We start from the raw sequence: 26,274 nt of genomic DNA, 5'->3' as shown, positions 1-26,274 counted from the left end.
GGTAGAATAAAACAATGAAATTTTAGTAGCAAAAATAACGGTCCATTTTAAATTCAAAACTGCAGGAGGGCCACTATTTTCTTGACACCTTGCAGTAGCAGATGGTGGTCAAAATGCTTGTTGATGGTAAAGATCTTTATTTTATTTAATTGATGAGGTCAGAAGCTGCCGTTTAGTTCAAATAGGTGTCTTTTGTAAGCTTTGACACCAGTCGGGGGAGGTGACGGTCTAGTGGTTAAGGCATTGGGCTTGAGACCAGAAGATCCTCGCTTCAAATCCCGGTCTGACTGGAAAATCTCTAAGGGCCCTTGGGTAAAGTCTTTAATCCCCTATTGCTCCTGGTGTGTAGTAAGCGTCTTGTATGGGGTGAATGTGAGGCATTATTTGTAAAGCGCTTTGAGCGTCTGATGCAGATGGAAAAGCATTATATAAGTGCAGTCCATTTAGTTAAGCCACACGCCTGTTTATAACTCAACATAATTAATAACTGTGTACTTATTAATTGAAGGGAATAATGGGCAGCACGGTGGCTTAGTGGTTAGCACTGTTGCCTCACAGCGAGAAGGTCATGGGTTCAATTCCCGTGGCCTTTCTGTGTGGAGTTTGCATGTTCTCCCCGTGTTTGCGTGGGTTTCCTCTGGGCTCTCCGGTTTCCTCCCACAAGACATGCGGGTTAGGTGGATTGGAATCTTTAAAATTGTCCTTAGGTGTGTGTCTGGGTGTGTGTGTTTGTTTGTCTGTTTGTGGCCCTGCGACAGACTGGCGTCCTGTCCTGGGTGTACCCCGCCTCGCGCTCTATGACTGCTGGGATAGGCTCCAGCTCCCCGCGACCCTTAATTGGACTAAGCGGTAGAAGATGAATGAATGGAATGACTATATATATGTGTGTGTGCATGAGGTTGCATGCTGTGCTGCCAGCCAAGTGTTCAAATTGCAGTTTCCCTATTCTACCACTAGATGGCGTGTGTATGCTTGGCTTGATCTGTGTATATTTTACAAGCAATTTTAAGTCCAACTTGGTAACGTTGTGTTGTGATTAAGCACAAATCTGTGTATGCATGGTTGAGAAATGAGGCCCCCTGGACTGTCAGAGGTGAAGAAATTACAAATGTCTGAAATGTCACACCCGTCGTGCATTGCCTGAATACACTGCTTTTGTCTGTATGAAAATGTTTTACCTTTGTCATTTTTCCTCAGTGGATTTTAAAATTTGGGTTGCTTCAATCTAAGAAATGTTTTGATCTCATTCAAAATTTTCAAATAACAGCAGCATAAACTTTGCGTCAGAATTTTATTATAAATATACCAAAAAATATCAAATGGACACAATCACTTGATTAGTAACAACATGCCATACTGCAGTGTGAACATTCATCAAACCACTGTTAAAGGAATCAGTGATTAATTAATAGGAGTTAATAGCAAAGAGTTAAGGTTGAGCTTATTTTAGTTCTTGGCAGAGGTGGGACGAAGTCACTGTCAAGTCATCAATCTGCAAGTCCCAAGTCAAGTCTCACGTCAGCCTGCAAACAATTGGTGGTCATTATGTCTTGAGACTTGACTTGGGACTTGCTGATTCATGAGTTGAGAATAACTTGATGGTGACTTTATCCCACCTCTGGTTCTTGGCTACACAGATGTTACATTTTAATTATTTAGTAGGAAAAAAAACAATGCAGTTTCAAATATTAAAAAAACTTGACAAAAGTCTCTATACTGTAAGTAAGAAACTTTAAACATATACAAAAATATAACAATTATATTAGGAAGAGGAAGACATCTTTGAAAACTACTGTTGGTGAAGTTCTGCAAAATGTGTGCCAGCCACAAAGATTTTCTTTGCTGTTGTTGTTTCATATGATCCATTTGACATGTTTTTGAAATGGTAAAAATCTTAATTCACAGACACTTTAGAATAATCTATTTAAATAACTGTAAAATAAATAAAACTGCTGTGCCACTTTACATAAAGTTTTAAATAAAAAAAAAAAGATACTTTTTCACTATGGTACCAAAAAGGTACATGTTTCTGCATCATGCCAATGAGCGTCATGCCTCTTTGGACTTACAATCTCACAGAGTCAACTGACTCATACAGGGATAAATAGAATCACACATAATGTATATTCTGCTGAACATACTGACTACACCTGGCTCACTATTTCTGCATCCTCTGCTACGAACCACTGGATCGGGGTCCCATCGGCAGCCCTCTGGAGAATCACATTTCCTGAACCCTGTGAAGAGTTAAATCTGTGCTTACTCTGTCAGAGTTTGTGAAAATCATCTACAGTATTCATCCAGATTCAGAGTGTGTGAGTGGTGTGGTTTTGTTGGTGACTCAATACTGACCCGTTTAAAAGGTGGCAGGTGAGGTGAGGTGGGGCTCTTCACACTTTGGGCACTCTGCTGTTCTGTGCAGCCTGGCCATAGCTTTTCAAGCTGATTCCTCTGGTGCCAAGACTTCAACTCTTCCGACACAGTCTCCCTGGGCATCAGGCGGATGACATGGTTTGGGTAGTCTTTCAGTGAAGGTGTTCGCACCAGCATTGCGTAGGGCGGAGGGGGCTTCAGCATTCTCTTTGGAGACAATGCTCCCTCCTGCCCTTGTTGCTGAGGGTTGTGGGCCACTGGAGGTGACGATAGGTAGCACTTCCCTATGCACGAGTCCTGGGGGGAAAGGGGACCATCCTCTGTTGTGGCTCTGATGTGACCCTGGCTGACCTGAGACTGGTTGATGTGTTTGTATGAACTAGGACTGGTGAAGCCGGACAGCCCCTTTTTCTGGGCTCCAAAGTGGAATCCGTAAGGCGGAGGGCAGAGTTTTGGTATTTCTGTGGGTCCATTCTGACCAGGAGAACAAACATAGGAGGAAACAGAGGGTTGTGAGTTGCTGTCCTCAGAGCTGGACTGATACACACACCGTGGGGAATACTCTGGTGAGCGAATCGTGAAGTCAGCCGCACAACGCTGTTGCAGGAGCATGGATCGACCTGGTTTATTTTCTGAGCTGAGCAGCACTTTGTCAGCAGATAGTTTGCTTTTGGAAAATCTGAGGCGACATAGGGTGCAAAATAAGAACATCACAGCAGCATGATAAGGTCTTGTATTACTGCACAGTAAGTGACATGAGTTTTTCGTTTACCTGAAGGACTGGGAATACTGTCGGCGTACGTTCAGCTCTGGGGTGGAGGGGGCACTGGTAGAGTGGGAATGATGCAGTGCTGGACTCTTGATAAACGGGGAGGGTAGAATCCTGCTACTGTCCAGACACGCCTGGGTGATTGCTGGACTACTGCAGACAATAAGAGGAACCATGCCATGAGTTATGGAATATACAGCTGACTCTCACACAATGAGGAAAATGTTCAGTGAGGACAAGTACCTGGACCTGCTGCTGCAAGTAGACTGAGACTTTGTGGCCTTCTGGTAAGGTTGGTCCAGACTGGACTCTTTCCATGGAGAGTTTTGGATGGGGCAGTGTTCGTACTCCACAGTGAGCTGATTTGATGGCTGCTGTGAGGACTGCAGGGTCCTGGATGACAGCTGGAGGGGTTCAGAGTAAGAAGTGCCCATCACTCGAGGAGAGAGGGGACTGTGCGGGTCCACATCTATCAAGGACAAGAAATGACATCAAATTCTGAGGATGAGGTGGGACTGTCTGATCTGGACTTTTGTTAGTGAGGGTGAATTTGTTTTTATGTTTCCATCCTGTGTGGATGGAAATTTTTATTTATGCCCATCTAATTCTGATGGTTAATTCAGTTTGACAGTTTAATGCAGGCAGATGTCCAGCATCCCTCGGTGATATCTGAAGCAAGTCTTCCCTGTTACGTTACTCTTCTACTGTAAGATTTTATGCATAATTTCTGATTGTTCTCTATAAACTTCAGCACGGCATGCCAGTTCTCACCTTCTACTCATCCTATTCTAATGACAGATATGCAGTGCTGCAAATATAGACACATTCAAAAGAAATTAATTTCAAATGTCAATACAGAAAAGGGATTTATCAGACAAGACCATGTAAAACCAACTGAGACATCCTAGATTTGCCAGTATCGATAAAACTGAATTAAACTGATGTCCCCTTCTTGCTGAGCCAAAATAAACCAAAAAAACAAACAAAAAAACCAACAATCCCCAAACCCTTAAAATACTTCATTAACAATCGCTCAATTTTTTTTTTTTTGCCTAAAATCAGATCCTGATGATTCTGGAGAAAGACTATCCAAAGAAAGTTTGAGAGTGAAGGTAAAGGTTCCCTGACACTTGCACGACTCTGATCCGCGCACTTGCACACACATCGTCGTCACGATCCCACCCGCTGTGTTCCCAGCTGGATGCTGTGCTTTGTTCCACTGGATGCCACGTGTTGTGTGCTGGACGCTGCGTATATAAAATAATTGTTTTTTAGCGGATTAATCATTTTCTGATAGAGTTGGCTGTTGAAAACTCCTCTAATCGCTTCCAGAATCACAGCGGACCGCTCCAGCTGCAACTTTTCTGTCTCTCTCGCACGTGCGCGCCTACTGTGGTGGAGAACGCATTTGGATCTGTCTTGTCATGTTTATATTGTAATAGCTTGGTAAAACAGTTGTATGTTCTTTTCTTGTTGTGTGCAGCTGTAAAAGTATGTTTATGAAAGATTTAACATCTCGTTATAATCGTTCAGACGAGCTGTGCTCTGATGCGGTGCACTGACGCAATTACTCGCACTCATGCTGTGTTTTTGACTTGTTTGCGCAATGTTCACTTGAAGTTCACATCATTAATGTGTGATGGAGATTTTGAACATTTCTACAACCCTGATTCCAATGAAGTTAGAATGGTGTGTAAAATGTAAATAATTTTTGCAAATAATGATTTGCAAATCCTCTTCAACCTATATTCAGTTGAATACACCAGAAAGACAAGATATTTAATGTTCAAACTGATAAACTTTATTGTTTTTTTGCAAATATTTGCTCATTTTGAAATGGATGCCTGCAACACGTTTCAAAAAATTTCAGACAGTGCCAACAAAAGACTGGGAAAGTTGATGAATGCTCAAAGAACACCTAATTGGAAACAGGTGAGTGTCATGACTGGGTATAAAAGGAGCATCCCCAAAAGGCTCAGCCATTCACAAGCAAAGATGTGGCGAAGACCACTACTTTGTGAACAACTGCATGAAAAAATAGTCCAACAGTTTAAGAACAATGTTTCTCAATCTACAGTCCATAATATAATCCGAAGACTCAGAGAATCTGGAGAACTTTCTACACGTAAGCATTCATTCATCTTCTACCACTTAGTCCAATTAAGGGTCACGGGGGGCTGGAGCCTATCCCAGCAGTCATAGAGCGCGAGGCGGGGTACACCCAGGACAGGACGCCAGTCTGTCGCAGGGCCACAAACAGACAAACACAGACACACCTACAGACACTTTAAAGATTCCAATCCACCAAACCCGCATGTCTTTGGATGTGGGAGGAAATCGGAGCACCCGGAGGAAACCCACGCAAACACAGGGAGAAGATGCAAACTCCACACAAAGGCCACGGGAATTGAACCCACGACCTTCTCGCTGTGAGGCAACAGTGCTAACCACTAATCCACCATGCTGCCAAGAGTACACGTAAGCAGCAAGGCCGAAAACCAACACTGAATGCCCGTGACCTTCGATCCCTCAGGCGGCACTGCATTAAAAACCAACATCATTATATAAAGGATCTTACTGCATGGGCTCAGGAACACTTCAGAAAGCCATTGTCAGTTAACACAGTTCATCGCTACATCTACAAGTGTAAGTTAAAACTCTACCATGCAATGCGGAAGCCATACATCAACAACATCCAGAAACACTGCTGCCTTCTGTGGGCCCGAGCTCATTTGAAATGGACAGACTCAAAGCGGAAAAGTGTGCTGTGGTCTGATGAGTCCACATTTCAAATTGTTTTTGGAAATCATGGACGTCGGGTCCTCCGGACAAAATAGGAAACAGACCATCCAGATTGTTACCAGCGCAAAGTTCAAAACCCAGCATCTGTGATGGTATGGGCGTGTGTTAGTGCCCATGGCATGGACAACTTACACATCTGTGATGGTATGGGGTGTGTTAGTGCCCATGGCATGGGCAACTTACACATCTGTGATGGTACCATCAATGCTGAAAGGTACATCCAGGTTTTGGAGCAACACATGCTGCCATCCAAACAACGTCTTTTTCAGGAACGTTCCAGCTTATTTCAGCAAGACAGTGCCAAGCCACATTCTGCACATGTTACAACAGTGTGGCTTCGTACTAAAAGAGTGCGGGTACTAGACTGGCCTGCCTGCAGTCCAGACCTGTCGCCCATTGAAAATGTGTGGGGCATTAAGAAGCACAAAATACGACAACGGAGACCCCGGACTGTTGAAAAACTGAAGTCGTACATCAAGCAAGAATGGGAAAGAATTCCACCTACAAAGCTTCAACAATTAGTGTCCTCAGTTCCCAACACTTATTGAGTGTTGCTAGAAGGAAAGATGATGTAACACAGTGGTAAACACACCACTGTCCCAGCTTTTTTGAAACGTGTTGCAGGCATCCATTTCAAAATGAGCAAATATTTGCACAAAAACAATAAAGTTTATCAGTTTGAACATTAAATATCTTGACTTTGTGGTGTATTCAATTGAATATAGGTTGAAGAGGATTTGAAAATCATTGTATTCTGTTTTTATTTACATTTTTCACAACGTCATTGGAATTGGGGTTGTAAATTCTCTTTGCACACGTGCACGAAGCTGCGCACAGTTTACAACAAGTCTGAGACGAGTTTACTCTTGTGCATATCAGAGTGTGTGGATCAAAGTCGTGCAAGTGTCAGGGCACCTTAACGCTTCCCAGCTGACACAACCATCTGTCAGTGTCACTCACCATCATCAAGAGCCACGACGTCAGACAACGAGCTGTCATCAGATATGCACAGATCTGTAAGCAGAGACAACAAAATGAAAGGACAATCACACCCACTCGAAATACTGTTAAGTGCATTGCAGATTTTCTCAGAAGGAGGCAGCACAGTAGCTCACCTTTGTTTTGAGGTGTTGAGATGCTGGTGCACGGAGAGTTGCACTCGCTCTTGATCCTGTGTTGGAACACAGCCTCCTGAAGGTCCTTCAATTTTTTCTTCTCCCTCTTGCACTGCTGCAGACGACTCTTCCTCTGGGGTTTACTGAGGTTCTCCTCCAAGGACAGTTTGTGAGCTGCTTCGTAAATCTGCCTCTGAACAGCCAAGTCTATTTCATGAGCTTGTAACTCTGAATCCTGTGAGGAAGATGAGCATTTACATTAGTTTTTTTTTTTTTTAATCAGAAATGTGCTTGTTTTCCTGCTTACTAGGATTTACTACTATACCCTAAAAAAAGAATACACTGACTCAAATTAAAGAACAAACAAAAGTAATTTGCTAGATCATCTAAAGTAATTCTAACTCAGCCATTCCTGTGTAAATGCAGTGAGACTTTTATAGTAGGACTAAATCAAGGTTAGTCAAGCATTTAGTTAAAAGGTACACGTAATAGTGTTGAAGGTGGTTTTGTTGACATCTAGTGGTAAGGCGTCATATTGCAGGCCATCCAGCTGGCTGTGATTAATTGATTTTCCAATCAAGGGTCATGGGGTTGGGTTGGAGCCTATCCCAGCAGTCACTGGGAGAGATAAGGGGTACACCCTGGACGTGCTGCCAGAGACACAAAGAGACAAACTCATTTACACGTACAGTCAATCTAAAGCCCCAAGTTTATCTAACCTGCAACTCTTTGGAATGGATTTTGAAAACACCAACAAAGTAGGAATTCCTAGCAGAACATCTGCAGAAGCCCAAATGGTTTGTCAGGATGGTTCACACAGTGCATCAAATCAATTTCTCACTGGGTCACGGATGAAAACATGGACAACCCGGCACAACTTTTGCTAAATTGAGGGAGCTGTTTTTCAGGGTTGAGGTCAACACCAACCATGAGTTGGTTTTTATTCTATTTGAGCTAGATCCCAGACTTCAGTGAGTAAGTCCTACCTTCTACCTGTGCATCTAAAACAGGTGATTTCACTGATTAGCTCAGTGGTGTCCAAACTATTTCTGAAAGGGCTGAGAGGGTGCAGGTTTTCTTTGCAGCCACTGACTCCAGCAGGTGATTTCACTGATAAACTCATCCCACCTGCTCAAAGGGATGTTAATCATAATGAGTGTGAGTACTAGACATGCAGTCCAGACCTGTCGCCCATTGAAAATGTGTGGCACATGAAGCGCAAAATACGATTATGGTGACCCCGGACTGTTGAACAACTGAAGTCGTACATCAAGCAAGAATGGGAAAGAATTCCACCTACAAAGCTTCAACAATTAGTGTCCTCAGTTCCCAAACGCTTACTGAGTGTTGATAGAAGGAAAGGTGATGTAACACAGTAGTAAACATACCACTATCCCAGCTTTTTTGGAATGTGTTGCAGGCATCCATTTCAAAATGAGCAAATATTTGCACAAAAACAATAAAGTTTATCAGTTTGAACATTAAATATCTTGACTTTGTGATGTATTCAATTGAATATAGGTTGAAGAGGATTTGAAAATCATTGTATTCTGTTTTTAATTTAGATTTTACACAACATCCCAACTCCACTGGAATTGGGATTGTAGTATTTCAATAGTTTTCAATTAACTGGGTAAAAAGGTCTGATTTCTTACCTTACTGATGAAGGTAAATTGTCAACTAGCAAAGCTGAAAATATTTCCTCCTCTCTGCTACCTCTTAAAAATCTTGTCATTATAGTAGAACTTATCATGTTAGGCAAATGAGAAAATTTCTAATTCAATTATTGAGGTGTTGAAAGTCAGCAGTTTGCCACAGAAGGAGGCTAATCTGAAGCACAGGAAATGATAAGGATGCCTGTGAGCAATTCCAGCTTTTCCTTTTCTTTGTTTTTTTTTCCTTTTATTGTGGGTTCTGGTTTTGAGTGGCTCTTTGGTTGGATTTGTTACACAGACCTGGCAACCCCAAACGCCGAAAGGCTATTGGATGGGCTGCAATATGAAAGCTTACCACTAGATGTCCTCAAAAACATGTTCCTTTAAGTAGTAATCTTGGCTTACTTTGTCCTCTACAAGGTTAATTAATTTAGACCAACTTAATTAAAATGTTTTGGTTTTATTAAGTCACTAGATTATTTAACTTATTCTAATGTCTACTGGTGGTTGGCTCTCACTGTGGTATTGTATCACTTCCTGTTCCGGAGCACAGCGGTGTTTTTCTGTATCTGTTAGCTGTTTAATCTGCGCAGTTAGATTGATCTAGTTATCTAGATTACGATTTGTTTCCCAGTGTAATCTTTACGTGCCTTAACTAAAGCACTCCTTCTGCTGAATCACCTCTAAATTATTTACACATTATTCACTTTGCGTGTTTTTAGGAATCCGCTAGCTTAGCGTAGCTACTAGCTCTTAGCCGATTTAGCATGGCGGCTTCTCCTGTCTCTCCCGCACTTTTCTGCTCTGGGTGTGAAATGTTTAGTTATTCCTCGGCCTCCTTTAGCAGTAATGGTACTTGTAATAAGTGTAGCTTATTCGTAGCTTTGGAGGCCAGGCTGGGCGAATTGGAGACTCGGCTCCGCACCGTGGAAAATTCTACAGCTAGCCACGCCCCTGTAGTCGGTGCGGACCAAGGTAGCTTAGCCGCCGTTAGTTCCCCCCTGGCAGATCCCGAGCAGCCGGGAAAGCAGGCCGACTGGGTGACTGTGAGGAGGAAGCGTAGCCCTAAACAGAAGCCCCGTGTACACCGCCAACCCGTTCACATCTCTAACCATTTTTCCCCACTCGACGACACACCCGCCGAGGATCAAACTCTGGTTATTGGCGACTCTGTTTTGAGAAATGTGAAGTTAGCGACACCAGCAACCATAGTCAATTGTCTTCCGGGGGCCAGAGCAGGCGACATTGAAGGAAATTTGAAACTGCTGGCTAAGGCTAAGCGTAAATTTGGTAAGATTGTAATTCACGTCGGCAGTAATGACACCCGGTTACGCCAATCGGAGGTCACTAAAATTAACATTAAATCGGTGTGTAACTTTGCAAAAACAATGTCGGACTCTGTAGTTTTCTCTGGGCCCCTCCCCAATCAGACCGGGAGTGACATGTTTAGCTGCATGTTCTCCTTGAATTGCTGGCTGTCTGAGTGGTGTCCAAAAATGAGGTGGGCTTCATAGATAATTGGCAAAGCTTCTGGGGAAAACCTGGTCTTGTTAGGAGAGACGGCATCCATCCCACTTTGGATGGAGCAGCTCTCATTTCTAGAAATCTGGCCAATTTTCTTAAATCCTCCAAACCGTGACTATCCAGGGTTGGGACCAGGAAGCAGAGTTGTAGTCTTACACACCTCTCTGCAGCTTCTCTCCCCCTGCCATCCCCTCATTACCCCATCCCCGTAGAGACGGTGCCTGCTCCCAGACTACCAATAACCAGCAAAAATCTATTTAAGCATAAAAATTCAAAAAGAAAAAATAATATAGCACCTTCAACTGCACCACAGACTAAAACAGTTAAATGTGGTCTATTAAACATTAGGTCTCTCTCTTCTAAGTCCCTGTTGGTAAATGATATAATAATTGATCAACATATTGATTTATTCTGCCTTACAGAAACCTGGTTACAGCAGGATGAATATGTTAGTTTAAATGAGTCAACACCCCCGAGTCACACTAACTGTCAGAATGCTCGTAGCACGGGCCGGGGCGGAGGATTAGCAGCAATCTTCCATTCCAGCTTATTAATTAATCAAAAACCCAGACAGAGCTTTAATTCATTTGAAAGCTTGTCTCTTAGTCTTGTCCATCCAAATTGGAAGTCCCAAAAACCAGTTTTATTTGTTATTATCTATCGTCCACCTGGTCGTTACTGTGAGTTTCTCTGTGAATTTTCAGACCTTTTGTCTGACTTAGTTCTTAGCTCAGATAAGATAATTATAGTGGGCGATTTTAACATCCACACAGATGCTGAGAATGACAGCCTCAACACTGCATTTAATCTATTATTAGACTCAATTGGCTTTGCTCAAAATGTAAATAGTCCACCCACCACTTTAATCATATCTTAGATCTTGTTCTGACTTATGGTATGGAAATAGAAGACTTAACAGTATTCCCTGAAAACTCCCTTCTGTCTGATCATTTCTTAATAACATTTACATTTACTCTGATGGACTACCCAGCAGTGGGGAATGAGTTTCATTACACTAGAAGTCTTTCAGAAAGCGCTGTAACTAGGTTTAAGGATATGATTCCTTCTTTATGTTCTCTAATGCCATATACCAACACAGTGCAGAGTAGCTACCTAAACTCTGTAAGGGAGATAGAGTATCTCGTCAATAGTTTTACATCCTCATTGAAGACAACTTTGGATGCTGTAGCTCCTCTGAAAAAGAGAGCTTTAAATCAGAAGTGTCTGACTCCGTGGTATAACTCACAAACTCGTAGCTTAAAGCAGATAACCCGTAAGTTGGAGAGGAAATGGCGTCTCACTAATTTAGAAGATCTTCACTTAGCCTGGAAAAAGAGTCTGTTGTTCTATAAAAAAGCCCTCCGTAAAGCTAGGACATCTTTCTACTCATCACTAATTGAAGAAAATAAGAACAACCCCAGGTTTCTTTTCAGCACTGTAGCCAGGCTGACAAAGAGTCAGAGCTCTATTGAGCTGAGTATTCCATTAACTTTAACTAGTAATGACTTCATGACTTTCTTTGCTAACAAAATTTTAACTATTAGAGAAAAAATTACTCATAACCATCCCAAAGACGTATCGTTATCTTTGGCTGCTTTCAGTGATGCCGGTATTTGGTTAGACTCTTTCTCTCCGATTGTTCTGTCTGAGTTATTTTCATTAGTTACTTCATCTAAACCATCAACATGTTTATTAGACCCCATTCCTACCAGGCTGCTCAAGGAAGCCCTACCATTATTTAATGCTTCGATCTTAAATATGATCAATCTATCTTTGTTAGTTGGCTATGTACCACAGGCTTTTAAGGTGGCAGTAATTAAACCATTACTTAAAAAGCCATCACTTGACCCAGCTATCTTAGCTAATTATAGGCCAATCTCCAACCTTCCTTTTCTCTCAAAATTCTTGAAAGGGTAGTTGTAAAACAGCTAACTGATCATCTGCAGAGGAATGGTCTATTTGAAGAGTTTCAGTCAGGTTTTAGAATTCATCATAGTACAGAAACAGCATTAGTGAAGGTTACAAATGATCTTCTTATGGCCTCGGACAGTGGACTCATCTCTGTGCTTGTTCTGTTAGACCTCAGTGCTGCTTTTGATACTGTTGACCATAAAATTTTATTACAGAGATTAGAGCATGCCATAGGTATTAAAGGAACTGCGCTGCGGTGGTTTGAATCATATTTGTCTAATAGATTACAATTTGTTCATGTAAATGGGGAATCTTCTTCACAGACTAAAGTTAATTATGGAGTTCCACAAGGTTCTGTGCTAGGACCAATTTTATTCACTTTATACATGCTTCCCTTAGGCAGTATTATTAGACGGTATTGCTTAAATTTTCATTGTTACGCAGATGATACCCAGCTTTATCTATCCATGAAGCCAGAGGACACACACCAATTAGCTAAACTGCAGGATTGTCTTACAGACATAAAGACATGGATGACCTCTAATTTCCTGCTTTTAAACTCAGATATAACTGAAGTTATTGTACTTGGCCCCACAAATCTTAGAAACATGGTGTCTAACCAGATCCTTACTCTGGATGGCATTACCCTGACCTCTAGTAATACTGTGAGAAATCTTGGAGTCATTTTTGATCAGGATGTGTCATTCAAAGCGCATATTAAACAAATATGTAGGACTGCTTTTTTGCATTTACGCAATATCTCTAATATCAGAAAGGTCTTGTCTCAGAGTGATGCTGAAAAACTAATTCATGCATTTATTTCCTCTAGGCTGGACTATTGTAATTCATTATTATCAGGTTGTCCTAAAAGTTCCCTAAAAAGCCTTCAGTTAATTCAAAATGCTGCAGCTAGAGTACCGACGGGGACTAGAAGGAGAGAGCATATCTCACCCATATTGGCCTCTCTTCATTGGCTTCCTGTTAATTCTAGAATAGAATTTAAAATTCTTCTTCTTACTTATAAGGTTTTGAATAATCAGGTCCCATCTTATCTTAGGGACCTCGTAGTACCATATCACCCCAATAGAGCGCTTCGCTCTCAGACTGCAGGCTTACTTGTAGTTCCTAGGGTTTGTAAGAGTAGAATGGGAGGCAGAGCCTTCAGCTTTCAGGCTCCTCTCCTGTGGAACCAGCTCCCAATTCAGATCAGGGAGACAGACACCCTCTCTACTTTTAAGATTAGGCTTAAAACTTTCCTTTTTGCTAAAGCTTATAGTTAGGGCTGGATCAGGTGACCCTGAACCATCCCTTAGTTATGCTGCTATAGACGTAGACTGCTGGGGGGTTCCCATGATGCACTGTTTCTTTCTCTTTTTGCTCTGTATGCACCACTCTGCATTTAATCATTAGTGATCGATCTCTGCTCCCCTCCACAGCATGTCTTTTTCCTGGTTCTCTCCCTCAGCCCCAACCAGTCCCAGCAGAAGACTGCCCCTCCCTGAGCCTGGTTCTGCTGGAGGTTTCTTCCTGTTAAAAGGGAGTTTTTCCTTCCCACTGTAGCCAAGTGCTTGCTCACAGGGGGTCGTTTTGACCGTTGGGGTTTTACATAATTATTGTATGGCCTTGCCTTGCAATGTAGAGCGCCTTGGGGCAACTGTTTGTTGTGATTTGGCGCTATATAAAAAAATTGATTGATTGATTTTACTTCCATGCAAATTGTTATCTTCATTTTTTTGAGGATCATTAACTTGAGTCACTTAACTTTGACACAGGGTTCGATATTGACGGTTTGTACGGGAAAAGTAGAAAAGCTGTTTGGACAACAGGGACACTATTATGTTGTCCAAATTGAACAAGTACAGTTTTTTAGTAAAAAGTGGTTGAATTATATATTTTACCAACACAGTTTAACAGGAATTCAGCTGGGGAACAACGTCAGGCACGTGAGAGACAAACCGCATTGTGACTTGCACATGAGAAATGCTGTTTTAGCGCAGTTAGCCTACAGAAAGTGTTATTAAATTTCATTTCACACTGTGGCTGATGGCCTGAATGAAGAGAGCGACTGGAAGCAGCAAGTCATGATGGATATGATCAAATAACAACATGAAAACAACTTCATGTTTCAACTTGCTTGTGTAATATAACACAACGGTAACTCGCTAATGTTAACATGTGGTGAGTGTGTGTTGAATCAGCTGATTCAGTCTATGGCTGTGAGAAGCAGAAATCATTTTATGAAAATCAGGTCTTCAGTTTTGTGCAGGAAATACTGTACTTACACTCTGCTATTTAAAAAAAAAAAGCTTAAGCAATTTAGTTAAAGATGATGGCTAAAGTTTGTTAAGAATTAAATTTAACATTTTGTGCAATAGTGAGCTTTCTGTCACAGTCGGGACATGCATAGCTCACAGAAAGGAGCATAAAGTTCTTAATTTTACTGTTTTACTTAAAGAAATGTTTCACCATCAGATAATTCAGATTTCATCCAAGCTTAAATAATTTCCAAAATGAGCATGAGAAAATTTGTAAGCTTAAAACATACAATCACAGATGTATAATTTCTAAATTATACGTTAGGTAGAATCAAATGTCATTCATCATGTTTTGTGTTTGTACCAAACCCATCACAATAAGGGTGACACTGGGGTTAAAAAAAAAAAAAAAAAAAAAAAAATTCTAATCAAATGACTGGTAGCAAAGGCTGCCAAACAAAAACATTAAAGGTAAAATGTTATAATACAAATAAAGTGAAAATAATAATTTTGCATAAATTGTCAAAGTTTTTACAGAGAAACAGTTATTTTACAGATTCTCATCTTCTTCTTTGTCTTTCGGCTGTTCCCGTTAGGGGTCGCCACAGCAGATCAATCGTTTCCATCTCACCCTGTCCTCTGTATCTTCCTCTGTCACACCAACCACCTGCATGTCCTCTCTCAGCACATCCATGAACCTCCTCTTTGGTCTCCCTCTTCTCCTCCTGCCTGGTGGCTCCATCCTCAGCATCCTTCTCCCTATATACCCTGGGTCCCTCCTCTGCACATGTCCAAACCATCTCAATCTCGCCTCTCTGACTTTGTCTCCAAACTGTCCCACCTGAGCTGTCCCTCTGATATGTTCATTCCTAATCTTGTCCATTCTTGTCACTCCCAAAGAGAATCTCAACATCTTCAGCTCTGCCACCTTCAGCTCTGCCTCCTGTCTTTTTGTTAGTGCCACTGTCTCTAAACCATACAACATAGCTGGTCTCACTACTGTTTTGTAAACTTTCCCCTTCACTCTTGCTGATATTCTTCGGTCACAAATCACTCCTGCCACCTTTCTCCACCCTGCCTGCACTCTCTTCTTCACCTCTCTACCACACTCTCCATTACTTTGAACAGTTGACCCCAAATATTTAAACTCATCTACTTTCACCACTTCTACTCCTTGTAACTGCACTATTCCACTGGGCTCCCTCTCATTCACACACATGTACTCAGTCTTGCTTCTACTGACTTTCATTCCCCTTCTCTCCAAAGCATATCTCCACTTCTCCAGACTAGACTCAACTTGCTCTCTACTCTCACAATGTCATCTGCAAACATCATAGTCCATGGGGACTCCTGTCTGATCTCATCTGTCAACCTGTCCATCACCACTGCAAACAAGACTCAGAGCTGATCCTTGGTGTAATCCCACCTCCACCTTGAATGAGTCTGTCATTCCGACTGCGCATCTCACCGCTGTCACACTATTCTTATACATGTCCTGCACTACCCTAACGTACTTCTCTGCCACTCCAGACTTCCTCATACAATGCCACAACTCTTCTCTTGGCACCCTATCATAAGCTTTTTCTAAGTCCACAAACACACAATGTAACTCTTTCTGTCCTTCTCTGTACTTTTCCAACAGTATTCTCAGAGCAAACATTGCATCTGTAGTGCTCTTTCTCGGCATGAAACCATATTGCTGCTCACAGATCTTCACCTGTTTTCTAAGCCTAGCTTCTACTACTCTTTCCCATAACTTCATGCTGTGGCTGATCAGCTTTAAGCCTCTGTAGTTACTGCAGCTCTGCACATCACCCTTGTTCTTGAAAATAGGAACCAGCACACTTCGTCTCCACTCCTCAGGCATCCTCTCACTTTCCAAGATTTTATTAAACAATCTGGTTAGAAACTCTACTGCCATCTCTCCTAGACATTTCCATGCCTCCATTGGAATGTCATCTGGACCAACTGCCTTTCCACTCTTCATCTTCTTCATAGCAGCCCTCACTTCTTCCTTGCTAATCTCTTTTACTTCCTGATTTACTCTCACCACATCATCCAGCCTTTTCTCTCGCTCATTTTCTTTATTCATCAACTCTTCAAAATATTCCCTCCACCTTCTCAGCACACACTCCTCACTTGTCAGCACATTACCATGTGCATGTTTTACCACCCTAACCTGCTGCACATCCTTTCCAGCTCTGTCCTTTTGTCTGGCCAATCGGTACAAGTCCTTTTCTCCTTCCTTACTATTCAACTTCTTGTACAGCTCGCAATATGACTTTTCCTTTGCTTTTGCCACTTCTCTTCTCGCCTTACGCCGCATCTCCTTGTACTCCTGTCTACTTTCTTCATCTCTCCGACTATCCCAAAACTTTTTCGCCAACCTCTTTCTCCTTATGCTTTCCTGGACCTCTTCATTCCACCATCAAGTCTCCTTATCGTCCTTCCACTGTCCAGATGTCATACCCAGTACTGCCCTAGCTGTCTCCCTCACCACATCTGCAGTACTTTTCCAGTTGTCCAAAATTGCTTCCCCTCCAACTAGTGCTTCTCTCACCTGCTCACTAAATTTCACACAACAGTCTTCCTCCTTCAGCTTCCACCATCTGATCCTTTGTTGAGCTCTCACTCTCTTCTTCTTCTTTACCTCTAAAGTCATCCTACAAACAACCATCCTATGCTGTCTAGTGACACTCTCTCCTGCTACCACCTTACAGTCTGTGATTTCTTTTAGCTTGCATCTCCTATAAAGAATGTAGTCCACCTGTGTGCACCTTCCTCCACTCTTATATGTTAGTGCTCCTCCCTTTTCTTAAAGTAGGTATTCACCACAGCCATTTCCATCCTTTTTGCAAAATCACCTACCATATGTCCTTCCCCATTCCTATCCTTGATACCATATCTACCCATTACTTCCTCATCACCTCTGTGCCCTTCACCAACATGCCCATTGAAGTCTGCTCCTATCACCACTCTTTCATGCTTGGGCACACTCTCCACCACCTCATCTAACACACTCCAGAAATCTTCTTTCTCCTTCATCTCACAACCTACCTGTGGGGCATATGCACTGATGATATTCATCATCACCCCTTCAATTTCCAACTTCACACTCATCACCCTGTCAGACACTCGCTTAACCTCCAACACACTTTTAACATACTCTTCCTTTAAAATGACCCCAACACCATTTCTCTTCCTGTCCTCACCATGGTACAACAACTTGTACCCACCGCCGATGCTCCTGCTCTTACTTCCCTTCCACACACAATATGTCTACCTTTCTCCTCTCCATCATATCAGCCAGCTCTCTCCCTTTACCAGTCATACTACCAGCATTCAAAGTCCCCACTCTCATTTCCACCCTTCTACTTTTCTTCTTCTCCCGCTGTTCGTGGCAACGTTTTCCTCCTCTTCTTCGTCGTCTTCGCCCAGCAGTAGCCCAATTTCCACCAGCACCCTGTTGGGCAATAGCACCGGTGGCGGACGTTGTTAACCCAGGCCGCGACCGATCCGGTATGGGAATTCGATTCTGAGTCTGCATAGTTGGGTTGGCTTGTTTTACGCCGGATGCCCTTCCTGACGCAACCCTCCTCATTTATCCGGGCTTGGGACCGGCACTCAGAATGTACTGGCTGCACACCCCATGTGGCTGAGTTATTTTACAGATTCTCATAAATTATTATAATCACACACCTTCAATAAAGCTATGGCACTAAAATTACAAAATTACAATGAAAAAATGTTGAATTGTTAATATATGCACAAACCTTTTGCATAATGAGATACATATTTAATTATTATTTTACATCAATTATATATATTTAAGACAGCTGGGAAAATAATAAAATAAAGATGGAGAAAAATGTAATTTATCACAAGTGTAACGCCTAATAATAAAAGTTGGTTTACTAATGTACAGGCAGTGACTATTTTCACACTGTTTTGTGTAGCACATGCTTGATTGCACTTTCATTGTGCTTGTACTTTTGTAAATGATGTGCTGGTGTTTAGTTTTCTTTTGATGAAAAAAATGATTTCAAAATCGAATATCTGCAAAATTCCAATACTGTACCTCAATAAAAAGAAATGTCATGCAAGAAATGGAAATTGTGTGTTCTGCAGATCTTTCTTTGACATTCTGACAGAAATTTTTATTTCTAATGTGGGACAAGTCCCATTTTAATACAGGACAAGTAAAAGTGTTGTTCCCACTTATCCTATTGACAAGTAGGACAAAATGCTTAATGTCTAAACCTGACACATAACTTAAAGTACATGTAGAAATTCCAGTTTTATATTCAGATGCTATTTTACAACTATTGTCACTGTATTTTTTCTTTAACCCCTGAATAATTTTGTACCAATAACTTCCAAAATATGTACATGTAAAAACTGTTTTCATGCTGAAAATGCTCTTCTACTGTATACACACGAATCCCATGTAACGTTTTAGAGTGAATTACAGTAAAAACCGACTGGCCCATACCTCTTCATTCATTTGGATCAATTCATCCAGCTTGAAAGAAGCTCCTATTCTCCGTCTAACCCGGGGCAGCTTTTCATCAGGCATCAGCGGATAGTCTGAGGGCAGTTTTCCAGTCAGCTCCTGTAAACACAAGTTATAAGTGTTGCTTAAAAAAGTGGGTGGAAAAAAACAAACAACAAAAACAAAGTCAAAACAGCTTTTAAAGCTTTCCTTATAACTTATAGAAGATCTTTCTGCTGTCCCTTGAAGTATTCCAGGAAGGACATGGTGAAAACATGAGTCTCACTGTCTTACTATCAAAAATTGTATACAAGTTGCTTACTGCCTCCCTGATGCAGAGCTTCCTGAGCTCCAGAAGGCAAAGCTCCAGGTGCTCCTCCAGAGACTGATGCTTCAGCTTCAGGGCCCTGGTGTGGGTGGTCAGGTCCTTCAGTGGGGACATTGGACTGTCCAGCCCTGCAGTGTACACAAAGAACATCAGATCAGTCTTTTCTTCTCATTACTTACAACAGCCTCAGCAACACTTAACACTGCAGTAACACAATGACATGATCTGTAGCTGTATTAGGGTTAATACACTTTTACAAGGTATTTCAACATGAAAATCACTAAAGTAGAAAAATATACCCACTGAACTGTAATTTATTAGATATCAGCTTCTTAACTGTACTTTATATACATACTTGATTGCTGACAATAAAAGGATAGTTGTGTTAAAGATGAGTATGGACATTTGTGAATTTCTCATAGGAGCTGAATGATTGCATTTTTGAATGAGCAATATTATGAAATGCTGCATTGCAATATTAACAAGGTACTACATGTGTACATGTGTCTGGGATCGGGAGGTCTGGGCGGGTTTGCTTGAGCTGCTGCCCCCGCGACCCGACTCCGGATAAAGCGGAAGAAAATGGATGGATGGGTGCATGTGTACATCGTACAGTTTTAAAGTGCTGAGCTCACCAGAGTTCAAAATAATCCCGCTGTCCGTGTCACTGATCTCCTCTTTGCTCTCGATGGCCGTCATCTTGAATCCTTTTTTAGAAATTCCTGTTGAAATATGCAGGGTTTTTTTTTTTTTTTACTGAAAACTGGATTTTTCTGTCAAAAGTTCTATATTCTTCTACCATCTTGTTATGAAATGACTTAATTCATGCGACATTCTGTTCCTTAACAAAAGTGAATGGCGAGTGTCCTTTCACACACTTTTACTTTTCCATTCAGTTTTCCATCACCCTCCTCCTCCTCTTCCCTCATTCTACTGCTCACCACTCTCACAAAAGACAGCAGACCCCCACGCTTGACTCGGCACATGTGCAGAGGTTAATCCGAATCGGGGTGCCATGGTGACACGGCGTGGTGCGGCGGGCTAGGGGAGTGTGTCGCCATGAGGTGTGTCAGGGGGCGTTTAATTTTAAAGAATCCAGACCTCAAAAAAGAAAGCAGATGGCAGCGGGAATCACTCCACTCATGGACTGCACCTGTTCTCCCTGCACACCCCTCCCACAGTTCCTATTCAACCAGTGTTCACAGAACCCTCTGGGGGCTTTGAAGTGGAAGAATGTCTCAATGCTGAGCTTGTCCACGCAGCGTCACGCCATGAGGTCCCAGCTGATCCCCGTGCCACATTTCACAAACATTTCATGTTTATGGCTTGCTGTGTTCTGCTGTAATACTCCACCAAACAACCAGCTGACAATAAACAAAATCATGTTGAAATAAAGTAGAGCAGCAGTCAGAATATGAAATAAAGAAAACAAAACAACAAATTTGAGGCAAACAGCCTCCGTAGATATGTTAAGGTCATCTCTTCCACCATCAGGCCAGGAAGTCTGTATTGTTCTGAGGAAATCCCCTCAGCCAGAAAAAAAAGGCTTTTGTACAAAATGCTGTCTTTATATTTGTAAAAGAATTTTTGGAGGGTTAATTAATTTATTCTGCCTGTCACATGTTTGCAGCTGCTCCAATAAGTCGCATTAAGCAACTGCATGGACTCTAACAAGATTAAAGGGTAATAAAACAAAAGCCAAACACCAGATGACAGATTCTTAGAGCAGCACCCACCTCTATCATATTTCTTAAACTCATAAAGAGATGTTTCATGTTTTATTAGGCATTAGAAAATGGGTAAAGAGAATTAAATGCTTCCACGTGAAGCCAGATAATGTGCCACACAAAAAAGTCAACTTGTTGCCAAACCAGCCCAGTCTCACATGTTTTTTATACCCCCCCCCCCATGAAAAGCACCCCATTTTCATGACACGTTTTTTTAAATTTTGCTATTTATAATCCCTCCCTCCTTCTCCTAACTCTCACCATAACCATAGCATAAGTGTCTACACTCCCCTAATCCTTAACCCTGACCCCCCAGACCCACCATCACCCCACATTTCATGCCCCCGTCACGAAAAGCGCCCCATCCCATCACAACCCCATAGATTAATGTACTTTTCATAATACCACCATGAACTGTCATGAGACTTGGTTGTGCCAAAAGCACCCCCACCTTCCAGAAGCAGTGGCCCCTAGAGATTAAATTTTTTTTTTTTTTGCTTCATTGCAATGGGTCCTAAAATTTGTGTCCTGTAAACTTGTACTTATTTTTACTTTTCTAAAAAATCCAATATGACAGGAAGGCTAGTATGGCAAAAACTGACATCACAAGATGCACTGAATTTGACTTGATCCAAGGAATCAAACGGTACATGAGTTTTGAAAACAGGGAATATGATTCAAAGGTTGCAAATCCAAATTTAAGCCATTGGTGTTGCGAGAGCAATGGAGCTGCAGATGACTGTTATTGAAAAGAATGACAGGTCTGTCATCAGGAAGTGTACCAAATTTTTGCAGCATTTTACCATACAGCTATAGCATTGAAACGTGATGGACAGAAGGAAGCACTGAAGGAGCGCGTTTCTGTATTCCCCTTCCTGGGCCTATTGGCTGGCGGGGGACAATAAATATGCTGGTCTGGCTGCACGTAATCCTTGGTTCCTGCTTCATGCTCTATGTTTAGAGATTGTTATCAGGGCTTTTCCTGTAGGGAGTTGACGCCCACGTGGACGAGAAGCTCCTCCAACAGGATATTACTGTGCTCATCCTACAGACCTGAGCCATTCACTGCAGCAACTCATGTGAAATGATTCAGCTGGTAGCTCAATGAGGCACAAGCTGCACGGCTGCTCAGTGAAACAACACTCGTACAAAGGCTCTGTATCCGCCAGCCGGCCTCGGTAATCTGCTGTGGGCACAATAACTGCTGACAACTCTGCTTGTGCTGAGCAGCACCGTGGGACCAGTAAGGAGACAAGTCCGGGAAAAGAAATGGTATTGAGTTTTATTAAGCAAGGTTGAGGTCTGCTCCACACGGTAGCCATCTAAAGACGACAACAGGAGTTCAGTCTGGTAATCGGAGACAGGCAGGGTGGTGTGGGATTTACCCACTTACACCCAATAACTCTGAAGTCTTTCACAACATCTGTGGTCAGAGGTCTCTGTAGAGTGAGTGAGTGGGTGGGTTTCGGGTAAAACAGCACATTTCACTAGAAGGTGAAACTTCTTGCCAAGATGTCATTTGTCATGTCCTCTGTGAAACCTGGAGTCGTGGGAGTGCTGAAGTTTTCCTTTTTCATGAAGGCCAAACAAAGGATAAATTTCTTGAAAAAGTTTATTTTAGTGTATTTTCTGAAGGATAGTTCCTGATAGCTAAGTCTCCACCCACAGGACATGAACTTGATTGGCGTTGCCCTGACATTGTAATTACGGCATATACGACTCCTGCTAAAGATGAGTTTCGAGGAGTGTGACAGGGCAGCTGACCATCACACACATCCTCACAGCTCACTGGACCGTGACCATGTAAGAGCTACGGAAGTAAGTGTTTATGGCAGGAGATTATGATATGGATTCACTGTCGCCCACACTTCCCCCGCCACCCTTTCCCATGAGCCTTTGGAGCTGTGATCTCCTGGAATGCTGCCACCATCGCACTCATTACCACTGTGGTTGGCCCTGGAACTGCTGAAGGAGACTGGCCTAGCTGAAGAAACAGCGAGGGATGCCTGAAACCAGACTGAGGCCAATTCAAACCCCGTAATTAAGATTCTCCAGCAAATGCTGATACTATGGAAGAAACCAAACGACTTTACAGCATGCCTTATTTCAGAGTGTGATGACAAACCAAAATCCGTTCAGCAAACTGAATCCAATCTGTTCACAATTTATGCTGCTGGAAGAAAAGTCCATTAATGTGGGGGAACAACAGGACCAAGAAAAAAAAAAGTGTTCTATTACAAACTATGTCACTGAAATCAACCTTAAGAAACACCGCTGAGTTTCAAAGTACAAAATCTAAAACGAGTGCTGTGGTAACAAACAAATGTTAAAAAAAGACACACTTCTCAAACAACACTGCTGAAATTTTACACAGGTCTTTGCTGAAGTTCATTGAGGTCACAATTGGTAAGTAGTGCATTGTTTTTGCTGCAGGGACCATGTGAGAGTAATAAGCACCATGCCAGCCTGCTCTCAGTAACAGGAGACCATATGCTGGCCAGACGCATCAGTAATGACACAAACCAAACACAGCGTAAATAAAGAGGGCATGAAAGACGATCCATTGTTCTCTGGAGGCTGGCGGACCGTCTGTGGATCGTAGCACCTTGTGCCTCGTAGTAATCATTTTTGAGGCCACTGATGGTCATCAGGAAGATGTGGTTACAGCTTTCCACCCACAAGACCCAATGTTGACAAAAGAAGTGGGGGGCCTCCGGGGGCAAAACAACACAGTGGTGTTGGCTTTAGCACTGCTGTAGCACTGCATATCTGTCAGCAAAGTGCACTGTAGAATCTTTGTGTGTGTTTTTTTTCTGCTGCAGTAGACACGAATGCAGCCTCGCACATTACATATACAGTCCTAGTCACAATCATTTTAAGTACAGAGTTTAACATATATCCAGAAATAAATTCACTCACTCATCTTCAACCTCTTACTCCAATTAATGGTCACAGTGGGGGGGGGGGGGGGGGGGGGGGGAATCCCAGTCTGTTGCAAGGCCACATATAGACAGACAAATACATTCACACCCACACACACAATTTAAAGTTTCCAATCCACCTAACGTGCGTGTCGTTGGATGTGGGAGGAAGCCGGAGCATCCGGAGGGAACCCACGCAAACACGGGGAGAACGTACAAACTATACCCAGAAAGGCCACAGGTGGGAGTCAATCCCATGACCTGGGAGCTGTGAGCTGTGAGGCAACAGTGCTAACCACTAAGCCAAAATAAATTCAAATTAACCAGTTTTGTATAATCTGAATTTTTAATAAAAAGTGTTGAACAACACGTCAACAAAATGCTTTCATATAGTGAAAAACAACAAATAAAACATATCAATTGCACACATGAAAGTTACTGCCACCTTTTGACAAATTTACAGCAAATAATCACTTTTACAGCCAGTTTTCTTGAGAACAATTCCAAGTCACTGAATATGTCCTGGACCTCACTGACATCAGTCATTAAGAAATAAACAGTATGGTACTGTATGGTAAATCTGTCTGGAGTAGGCATTCCTCAAATACTGAGTGATCATGTAAGAAGGACACAAGTGAGGGAAACCACCAAGACACTCAGACAATTTTAAAAAGTTATAGGCTCCTGTGGCTGTGACTGGAGAAGCAAAGCGTCACCACTTGCATAGCTTCATGGTGGAGCGACACAGACTTAATACAAGAAAATGGATCAAATGTTGGCTAAAATCTACCATGTAGCACTGCAGTGGAAATTTCACATATTCTTTTGAGAACATCCATTTCTGTTCCACTCCACCCTGATGCTGCAACTGGTGATGCAACAGACAAAATTTGCACTCTCTCTAGTCTCTCCAATCACAGCCACAGAACACAAGATGTTCTTTGGAGTTGCCATGAGTGTCTTGGTGGCTTCCCTCACAGGTCTTCTTGTACAGTCTCTAAGTTTTTGTGAACTGCTAGATTTACCATGCAGTACCATACTGTTTGCATTTCTAAATCAGGGTTTCTGTGAATTGTTCTGTAATTTATGTTTGTAGCATGGCCCAAGCAGAGGGTCACCCCTTTGAGTCTGGTCTGTCTGAGGTTTCTTCCTCAGAGGAAGTTTTTCCTTACCACTGTTGCTCTGGGGGTTAGTAAGGTTAGACCTTATCTGTGTGAAGCGCCTTGAGGCAACTCTGTTGTGATTTGGTGCTATATAAATGAAAATAAATTGAAAAAAATTCTAAATGATCGATGTGAATGAAATCTGACAATATTCAGTGACTTGGAAATGTTCATACATCCATCATCTGATTCAGCTAAAGAAAACTGTCAGGAAGGATTTCTTCTTCTTCTTCTTCTTGTCGTTCACCAACTTTGGAGATTTTAGTAAATATTCTGATCATACAAAATAGGTTAATTTGCATTTATTTTTGAAATAATTTAAAATTCTGTACTTGAGGCACCAACAATTATTTTGACCTAGATTACATCTGTGAAAAATCCTGTTCAAAACTCATAGCAAATATTGTAACCAGCCAGAACAAGTGACAAAAACAGCATTCAGCACACCTGCTAAATAAATAAAATGAATGATATAATGAGAAACCCTAACGACAAAGAAACCCTGAGTGGAACTGTTGACGTCAAATTACTGTGTCAGCGCAAGAAAAAAAAAAGTTTCTACCATGTCAGCATATCCAAATGACTCACAATTTTGCTATATCACCATTTAAAGATTAAAAAGAATTTTAAAGTTATTCACGGCTGTATGACGGAAGCCGCTGAATTTTAAAGTACATCCGACACCAGCGGTTCAAACCTGCATTCACGTCTTCACTTTACTTACTCACTTTTCTTTTGGTGTATCACGGAGGATTGTTGCGTACTTACCCTGTGTATTCTACAGCATCGTTTGTGGCGGACACAGCAGCAGCTCTCCGTTCACTCTCTTCGTTCCCGGTCAATTGTGAGCCTCCGCTGTGTTTCAGTTCACTTCACTTTCGCTTGGAATAGGGAGGAGCTACTTTGATTTTTTTTTTTTTTAATGATTGTTATTGCTAATATTTGTCTACGAACACGTTCTGTTCCCCCATTGTCACCCATATTTTTAATGTAGAAGCACATAATTACGTCTTATTATCTTTTAAAGTATCTTGATAAAATATATTAATGTGAAGATGACCCCTGTATTTTGAAATGGTTTGGTCCGATGCCGCTTTCTCTCCAGACACGCTTTGCCTATTGATACAGCACGCGACTCTCTGACTTTTATTTTGGAGTTAAGAAAAAAAAAAAAAAAAAACGACAGCTGGCAAATGAAATAAAGACACACTTTACGGTCTCACTTCAGCCACTGAGCCG

General features: G+C 41.9%; 1 protein-coding gene across 2 annotated transcripts; it reads right to left on the bottom strand.

Annotated features, from left to right (window-relative positions):
• Positions 1 to 1,274: 1,274 nt before the first annotated feature.
• inavaa (innate immunity activator a) lies at positions 1,275 to 25,864 on the bottom strand. Of its 2 annotated transcripts, XM_034172302.1 has the most exons (10): positions 25,804 to 25,864; positions 19,860 to 19,946; positions 19,219 to 19,352; positions 18,897 to 19,016; positions 7,060 to 7,294; positions 6,905 to 6,958; positions 3,386 to 3,611; positions 3,146 to 3,295; positions 2,353 to 3,052; positions 1,275 to 2,237 (listed from the first exon to the last, which is right to left on the bottom strand). In XM_034172302.1, the coding sequence occupies exons 2-10, from the start codon at positions 19,921 to 19,923 to the stop codon at positions 2,145 to 2,147; spliced, it is 1,776 nt and encodes a 591-aa protein (XP_034028193.1). In that variant the 5' UTR covers positions 19,924 to 19,946; positions 25,804 to 25,864; the 3' UTR covers positions 1,275 to 2,144. The 2 variants fall into 2 exon arrangements, with proteins under 2 accessions (XP_034028193.1, XP_034028191.1); XM_034172300.1 differs by lacking the exon at positions 25,804 to 25,864 and having other exon boundaries at positions 19,860 to 20,633.
• Positions 25,865 to 26,274: the final 410 nt, after the last annotated feature.

Source organism: Thalassophryne amazonica, chromosome 6 (genome assembly GCF_902500255.1).
Source record: "Thalassophryne amazonica chromosome 6, fThaAma1.1, whole genome shotgun sequence".
Taxonomy (NCBI): Eukaryota; Metazoa; Chordata; class Actinopteri; order Batrachoidiformes; family Batrachoididae; genus Thalassophryne; species Thalassophryne amazonica.
This window is presented reverse-complemented; position numbering and strand designations above follow the sequence as displayed.